Source organism: Thalassophryne amazonica, chromosome 23, assembly GCF_902500255.1.
Source record: "Thalassophryne amazonica chromosome 23, fThaAma1.1, whole genome shotgun sequence".
Classification (NCBI taxonomy): domain Eukaryota; kingdom Metazoa; phylum Chordata; class Actinopteri; order Batrachoidiformes; family Batrachoididae; genus Thalassophryne; species Thalassophryne amazonica.
Genome location: NC_047125.1, coordinates 34830440 through 34838950, shown reverse-complemented (window position 1 = coordinate 34838950; position 8511 = coordinate 34830440). Strand labels below are relative to the sequence as shown.

The window sequence follows — 8511 nt, the reverse complement described above, 5'->3', positions numbered from 1 at the left end:
TCTGTCTCTCGGACTGCCTGTCCATCTGTCTGTGTGTCTGCCTGCCTGTCTGTCTGTCTGCCTGTTCATCTGTCTCTCGGACTGCCTGTCCATCTGTCTATGTGTCTGCCTGCCTGTCTGTCTGTCTGCCTTCCTGACTGCCTGCCTGTCTGCCTGTCTGTTTGCCTGTGTCTGTATGCCTGCCCGTCTGCCTGTCCGTCTGTCTGCCTGTCTGTCTGTCTGCCTGTTCATCTGTCTCTCGGACTGCCTGTCCATCTGTCTGTGTGTCTGCCTGCCTGTCTGTCTGTCTGTCTGCCTGCCTGCCTATGACCAGGTGAGGAGACCAGGGAGGAGACTAGGAGATCAGTGAGGAGTTGATGGAGGCGAACAGGGAGGAGTTGATGAAATGATGGATAAGCAATCTGGTGATAATGGATCAATAGTCTGATCTAAATGTCAAATATAATGGATCAAAGTCTGATGATAATGGATTAACTATGTGATGATGACAATGGATTAGCAATCTGAAGATAATGGATTAGCAATCTGAAGATAATGGATTAACAATGTGATGATGATAATGGATTACCAATCTGAAGATAATGGATTAACAATTTGAAGATGATAATGGATTACCAATCTGACGATAACAAATTACCAGTCTGAAGATAACAAATTACCAATCTGAAGATATTTAACTAACAATCTGAAAATAATGGATTAACAATGTGATTATGATAATGGATTATCAATATGAAGATACTTGATTAACAATGTGATGATGATAATGGATTTCCGATCTGAAGATAGTGGATTAACAATATGGTGATGATAATGGATTAACAACGTGAAGATAATGGATTACCAAATGTAATGGCCCAGTCACACGACACTTAACGAAGGGTAACGAAGCCCTGGCGAAGGAAAAAAAAAAACCAATTCGTCAGAAAATGTTGACGAATGAGCCGACAAATTTCAATCACCGAATATCCAACGAATCATGAGCGCAAAACGAATGAAGGATAAACGAGACAAAACATTAACGTTGACGCTTTGAACGACAGCTGAAACTGAAGCTTCGACGCTTTGAACGACAGCTAAAAACAGCGATCACTCACCAGCCAGGTAGGTGGCGGTAAATGGTACCATCCGCCATTGAATACGAATGAAGAAGAAGAAGACCGACGAAGGCCACGCCCACACAAAGGCGAAACGTTTGAAACATCCGTACATAGTTGATGAAACGTTCTTAACGCTATATTTACTGTATGAAAATGTTTAGGTCGTCGAGGCATCGTTATGTATTCGTTAATTACTCGTTCAGCTGTCGTCATGTTCGTTCAACCGAGGTGAACGAAGAGTGAACGAAAGGCTAACGTTACAAAAACTAACCAAACCATAACAAACCGTCACAAACGACGCCGAAACGAAATATGGACGAATTGAGGTTTTTGGTGGTGTTCGTTGAAGATTTTTGACAGTTTAAAAATCCTGACGAAGTGACCGCTGCCAGAACGAAGCTGACGAGGGTTAAACGATGACAACGAAAGTCCAGATTTCTTGTTTCGTCAGGGCTTCGTCACCCTTCGTTAAGTGCCGTGTGACTGGGCTATAAGATAATGGATTAACAATGTGATGATGAATAGATTAACAATGTGAAGATAATGGTGCACCAAAGTGATCATCTATGATGTTTGTAAAATTTGTGATTTGATGTTCATTTTGCTCCTACTAAATGTAATTTATTAATCCTCTTTAAACCTGGTGATGTTTCTTATCAACACTTACATCTTTGCATTACTTTTAAAAACACACTGTATTAATTAAATCTACAGTAAATCGTTTCTTCATTTTGTTCTCATTGTGTGACAGTTATCACCATACGTTTGAAGTTAAAAACTCGAACTCACAGAACATCTATAATCATGAACGCTCATATTTATAACTTTTATCGTCATTAGAAAATAAAACTTGGTAAATAAACGTTGACCTGTTTTGTTTTGTTTTATTTGTTTTTTTTTTCAGGCACAGCGAAGGACGCCTCTGTCACCTCCCTTGTGATTGGTCAGCGTTCAGCCAGGCGGGAGCATAGTGATTGCTGTGATTGGTGATTTGCGCTGTCGCTCACGCCCCTCGGCACGGCCCCGTCGCTGTTGTATATAAGGGCGCGCGCTGCGGGACAGGAGCACGGACGCTGAGAGGAAGCAGAAGCTAATAGTTAGCAGCTAGTAGTGAGTTTATGCTTTAGTTCAACTTGCACACTGTTGACGTGTTCACGCACACGCTTAGATGCGCACGTGGTGCTGTGCTTTGGGGTGTCGTCATGCACGCGCTGTGCTCGTGTCTGTTGCAGCAGTTTTAATGCGTGTTAGCCTTATGCTAAGTATTAGCGCGAGGAGCTGTTTACCAGGCTGCTGCAGGAAGGGGCGTGGTTAAAGTATTCATGAGCGGACCTTGTGATTCGTCGACTCTTTGAGGGGCGGGGTTGTATGCTAATGAAAGTTTGAAAGGGAGCGCAGACAAACGCACAGATTGTATTTGTTTTAATGCGCAGACACGGACCCGGTGACAGGACCTGGACTATCTGAGGACGGGCCGACAGGGTGAGTACTAGTCCTGGTCTTGGATCTGGGCCAGGGTGCAGGTCGTGAGGTAGATCTCATGTTTAAACCTGAATCCGAATGATAGAAGCATTTTGTAACTTCAAGCGGTCAAAGTATTAAATTAATCTATTGTTGCAAAACATCAAATGAAGCAATTGGTCTGTTGTATCAGTTTGCAGGTTCAAAGCCCTGAAAGTAAAAGGATTGCTTCAGAAATTGAATTATTGTTTCAAACATCAATTTGAGTAATTATGTTTCAAGCAATGATTCCAAAAACACAGTTAAATTATGGACATCAGAGTTTCTAATACAACCCCAGTTCCAGTGAAGTTTGGACGTTGTGTAAAATGTAAATAAAAACAGAATCCAATGATTTTCAAATCCTCTTCAACCTATATTCAGTTGAATACACCACAAAGACAAGATATTAAATGTTCAAACTGATAAACTTTATTGTTTTGTGCAAATATTTGCTCATTTTGAAATGGATGCCTGCAACACCTTTCAAAAAAGCTGGGACAGTGGTATGTTTACAACTGTGTTACATCACCTTTCCTTCTAACAACACTCAATAAGCGTTTGGGAACTGAGGACACTAATTGTTGAAGCTTTGTAGGTGGAATTCTTTCACATTCTTGCTTGATGTACGACTTCAGTTGTTCAACAGTCCGGGGTCTCCGTTGTCATATTTTGCGCTTCATAATGCGCCACACATTTTCAATGGGTGACAGGTCTGGACGGCAGGCAGGCCAGTCTAGTACCCGCAGTCTTTTACTACGAAGCCACGCTGTTGTAACACGTGCAGAATGTGTCTTGGCATTGTCTTGCTGAAATAAGCAGGGACGTCCCTGAAAAACACGTTGCTTGGATGGCAGCATGTGTTGCTCCAAAACCTGGATGTACCTTTCAGCATTGATGGTGCCATCACAGATGTGTAAGTTGTCCATGTCATGGGCACTAACACACCCCCATACCATCACAGATGCTGGCTTTTGAACTTTGGACTGGTAACAATCTGGATGGTCTCTTTCCTCTTTTGTCCAGAGGACACGACGTCCATGATTTCCAAAAACAATTTGAAATGTGGACTCATCAGACCACAGCACACTTTTCCACTTTGCATCTGTCCATTTCAAATGAGCTCGGGCCCAGAGAAGGCGGCGGCGTTTCTGGATGTTTGGCTTTCACTTTGCATGGTAGAGTTTTAACTTGCACTTGTAGATGTAGCGACGAAATGTATTAACTGACAATGGTTTTCTGAAGTGTTCCTGAGCCCACGTGGTAAGATCCTTTACACAATGATGTCAGTTTTTAATGCAGTGCTGCCTGAGGGATCGAAGGTCACGTGTATTCGGTGTTGGTTTTCAGAATTGCTGCTTATATGTAGAAAGTTCTTAAGATTCTCTGAATCTTCTGATTATATTATGGACTGTAGATGATGGAATCCCTGCATTTCTTGCAATTGAATGTTGAGAAACATTGTTCTTAAACTGATGGACTGTTGGCTCTTTTTTTTTTCCCCACACAGTTGTTCACAAAGTGGTGATCCTCACCCCATCTTTGTTTGTGAACGGCTGAGCCTTTTGGGGATGCTCCTTTTATACTCAATCATGACACTCACCTGTTTCCAGTTAACTTGTTCACCTGTGGAATGTTCCAAACAGGTGGTGTTTGAGCATTCATCGACCTTCCCAGTCTTTTGTTGCCCCGTCTCAGTTTTTTTGAAACGTGTTGCAGGCATCCATTTCAAAACGAGCAAATATTTGCACAAAAACAATAAGGTTTATCAGTTTGAACATTAAATATCTTGTCTTTGTGGTGTATTCAATTGAATATAGGTTGAAGAGGATTTGAAAATCATTGTATTCTGTTTTTATTTACATTTTACACAACGTCCCAACTTAATTGGATTTGGGGTTGTACAGTTTTGATTGACGTGTGCCATTTCCTGTTGATCGATATGACACGTTTTTATTTGAGTTCAGCCAATCAGCGTCACTGTAACTGTTATTGACTGTGATGTCATCGTGAATGGTTGACGGTGGGTACAGTTATGGTAACTGGCCAAATTTGAACGATCTTTATTCACTGCGTGAACAGAACGCACACCGAGACTGTGAAGTGTTTATGTTCTTCTGATTGGCTCTGCTACTTGTCAATCAGAATAATTCCTCTCCTAAACACCTACAGGTGGACAATGCTGAAGATGTCATTGGACAAAGAAACGGTCAAATCGCTGCAGGAGCTGCCCATCAAAGTTAGTCCCACCTTCACAACAAGCCTCAGCCTATCAGAGCAGTCCAGCTTGACAAAGTCACGCCCACTCCACCCCAAAAATGGCTTCCAGTCTTCAAATAACAATAATCAGGTCCCTGTTGTTTCCAACGCACCCCCTCAGCAAATCGCAAAGCGCCGCTATTCCATGGGTGTCGGCTTCAAGAGGATGGCCAAACGCCGTCGCCGTGCCAACAGTGACAACCAATCAGAGCCTGTGCTGCCCAGTCACTTCCTGTTGGGTGGAAACATCTTTGATCCGCTGAACCTGAACTCGCTGTTGGATGAAGAGGTCAATAGGTACAGAATTTAATTTTAATTGGGTCCCTCCTCTGCACATGTCCAAACCATCTCAGTCTCTCCTCTCTGACTTTGTCTCCAAACCGTCCCACCTGAGCTGTCCCTCTGATATGTTCATTCCTAATCCTGTCCATCCTCATCACTCTCAAAGAGAATCAGAACATCTTCAGCTCTGTCTCCTGTCTTTTTGTTAGTGCCACTGTCTCTAAGCCGTCCAACATAGCAAAATAATTTTACTTTTGGAAGTTCTGTTTTGCTTTTTTCCTCTCTCTCTCCGTTAGTGTAACATTCCCCCCTCAGAGAATTACTACTTTGAGTTTTTGTTTTCAAAATTACCATTTAATTTGACATTTCTTGACATCGTTTCTAAATTCACAAAACTCCCATTTAAAATGAAAGAGATTTTTTTTTTCTTTCAACATTCCAGTTCCAAAGTCTAAATGAGAATTCAAAGTTTGAAAAGGTGTACATGCTGTATTCTGTCTTTTCCAGGATTTTGCCCGTCTGAGACAATAAAGTGGGCGTGTTGTGTTGTACTGTGAGATTAAACTTGTAAACTGCATCTAAAATTCTTGGGCTTGAGGTTCGTGAGATAGTGTAGTGTCACCACCCGGTGGATCGGAGGGAAACTGCATACAAAAAACATCGATGAAAGTGATTGACACCTTTAATTTTTCCCCTCCATCCCAGGGTGACCAATCAGGAAACTCCCAAGTGTTCCCCCCTGCCATCTCGGGGCAGAGACCCTGTGGAGATTCTGGTTCCCCGTGACATCACAGACCCCCTCAACCTGAAGGGGGATGGGGAGGGCATTGAGGATGGGGGAGGAGTCCTCCTGTCCCCCCTGAAGACCAGGAAGAGGCACCGGAACCGGCACCATGGGGGCGGGGTTCCAGGAGAGCGGGAGGGGATACCGGGCCGTCTGTTTCGCCCCACGTCAGGTGACGACTCATTTTAAGTGGCAGCTCTGTCCAAAAAGTCTCAAATATTAGTTAATTAAAGCTTTGAGTTTTTAAAAATGACACAAAATGTCAGATCTCATCAGAAAATGGACAATTCAAATGCAAGAGTCTCCTTTTAAACGCAGCGTGAACTATAACTGACCTTCCGTGTAATTTAAAATAAATGTATAGTCATTGTTGTCCACAGTACCAACATTGACCAGAGAGGGCAGTGTTCAGATGTCACCAATGCCCTGTGAACTCAACACAGCAATCACCTCCCGAGATGACTTGGCCCCACCTCCCATACTACCCAGGAGACACACCCACCCTCCATCAGGCCACGCCCACAAGCATTGTAACCAGGGAGACGGTCGCCAACGCAGACGGCGTCGTACGAACTCGGTGAGGTCATCAGAAGGGGCGGTCCGTGCGGCTGTTACAATGGCTGCAGCTCAGCCAACCAAATTTCAGACTCCTTTGGTGGGAGGAGCTAGAGGCAGCAGGTATGTTGTTTGAATTTCTTTGAGACGGGTGAATATTATTAATTGTCTGATCATATGATGTCTGCTGCCCCCGCAGGTGTGGAGGACTTCAGCTCAGTGCCTCGCACCCACCACCAAAGAAGAAAGACAAACACCGCTACCAGCATGGCAACCACAGCCTGTACTATGGTTACCATGGTTGCTATGGTGACAAGTTAGAGGGACGTGTCGGGGCAGAGGATGACTCACGGTTGGGGCTGCTGGAAGCCGTTTGGTTCAGAGAAAAACGTGTGCTGGATATCGGCTGCGGCGCCGGACACTTGACGCTGGCGGTCGCCCGCCATTTTTGCCCCGCCCACATCCTGGGAGTGGAGTGGGATGAACATCTGGTCCATGCTGCCAATCAGAACATCAGACACTTCATGTCACATGACCTGGTGGTGACTGAGAGGAGGGCGGAGCTCCAGAGCTCAGCGTCTCTCCTCTCCTTCCCGCTCTCCTTCAGAGTGAGTCGTGGTCCCCTCAGTGCTCCTCCCCTCCTCTCTCTGTCTGCTCCACCCACAAACTCCAGGTTTCCCAACAACGTCACCTTCATCCAGGTGAGTAACAGCCGCAGGTTAATGGTCAGTCACCAGGTAGCCCTTAGTTACAGCTCTTCACCACATCGGTCTCCTCCAACAGGGCAGCTATGTGTCAGAGGAGGAGGCGTGGCCTGGCCAGGGCCAGTATGATGTCATAATATGTCTGGGTATCACCAAGTGGATGCACCTACAGTCGGGCGACATGGGCGTGGTCAGGCTCTTCAGGCGTGTGTTTGACAGCCTGATGGCGGGCGGAATTTTCATCCTGCAGCCGCAACCGTGGAGCAGCTACAGCCGCAGCAAGAGGGCCTCGGTAACACGCCAGTGACACGCTAATCACACTCAGCGAGTGCTCGGTGACGGATTTACTGACAGACCTCTTTTGTTGCCTAGGAGACGACATACCGCAACTACAGGAGTCTGAGACTGAGACCAGAACAGTTCACCTGCTACCTGACTGAGACTGTGGGCTTCACCTCCTACAGGCTGCTGACACGTGCAGGTACACACACACACACACACAAGTGATGCTTTGTTTTAATTAAACAGTCTGATTCCCCTGGTCTGCACCAGTTCTAAGTCGGTTGCTCGGTGCCAGTAAACAACAGGTACACACAGACACGTAAACACATAAACACACGTCTGTGCACATGCACAGACATCTGCACGTAAACAGTTATATTTGCACTTTTTAGGTGATGCAGTTACTGTGTGTGTGTTTTCCAGGTAAGCAGCGGCCAATCTACATGTTCCACAAAGGTCCCGCCCTCAGACAATGAGGTCACAGGGTCGACCTGTTATGGACAGAAAACATTATTTTGGTGTTGTTGAAAGACTTGCAGCTGATGCCTGGAATCTACTGAGCCATCAGAGACTCTGATTGGAGCTGGTTTGTTCAAAGAAACTCAAGGATTGTGGGCGGAGCCTCTGATTCAGAAAGGTGATTGGACGATATGGGGCTGGACACAACTATTAAATAAATAATGAAACTGCAGTCTTCAAAAATAGTTTTATATTTTTGTGCAGTTTGCGTGGGCTGTGTTTAATGTGACGAGGGCGTGGCGCCGCCACACAAACTTAAAACAATCTGGTTTTGACATGTAAAAAGGCTGTTGGTTTAGTCGAAGATGCTGATTTATTGATCATGTTCTGTGTGTGTGTTTTTATTTAGAAGAAAGCTTAAAAAATTTACATTAACACGAGATTATTTTTAAAAAACTGTAATTAGGATGATTCACTGACATCAGAATAAAGTTTTACATACAAATTGAAACTTGTCAGTTTTCAATGCAAGTGTTGGTCACCAGGGGGCACTGTCCCCATACACTCAGCTGGCTGCTTCCTATGC

General features: G+C 44.7%; 1 protein-coding gene across 2 annotated transcripts; it reads left to right on the top strand.

The window, feature by feature from the left end:
* The first annotated feature begins 2147 nt into the window (after positions 1 to 2147).
* On the top strand, positions 2148 to 8140 carry si:ch1073-157b13.1 (7SK snRNA methylphosphate capping enzyme). Of its 2 annotated transcripts, none has more exons than XM_034164821.1 (8): positions 2148 to 2582; positions 4773 to 5156; positions 5847 to 6097; positions 6306 to 6603; positions 6680 to 7181; positions 7264 to 7476; positions 7557 to 7665; positions 7890 to 8140. In XM_034164821.1, exons 2-8 carry the CDS (start codon positions 4780 to 4782, stop codon positions 7940 to 7942), a joined length of 1803 nt encoding a protein of 600 aa, XP_034020712.1. In that variant the 5' UTR covers positions 2148 to 2582; positions 4773 to 4779; the 3' UTR covers positions 7943 to 8140. The 2 variants fall into 2 exon arrangements, with proteins under 2 accessions (XP_034020712.1, XP_034020713.1); XM_034164822.1 differs by having other exon boundaries at positions 2149 to 2582; positions 7557 to 7687; positions 7890 to 7954.
* Positions 8141 to 8511: the final 371 nt, after the last annotated feature.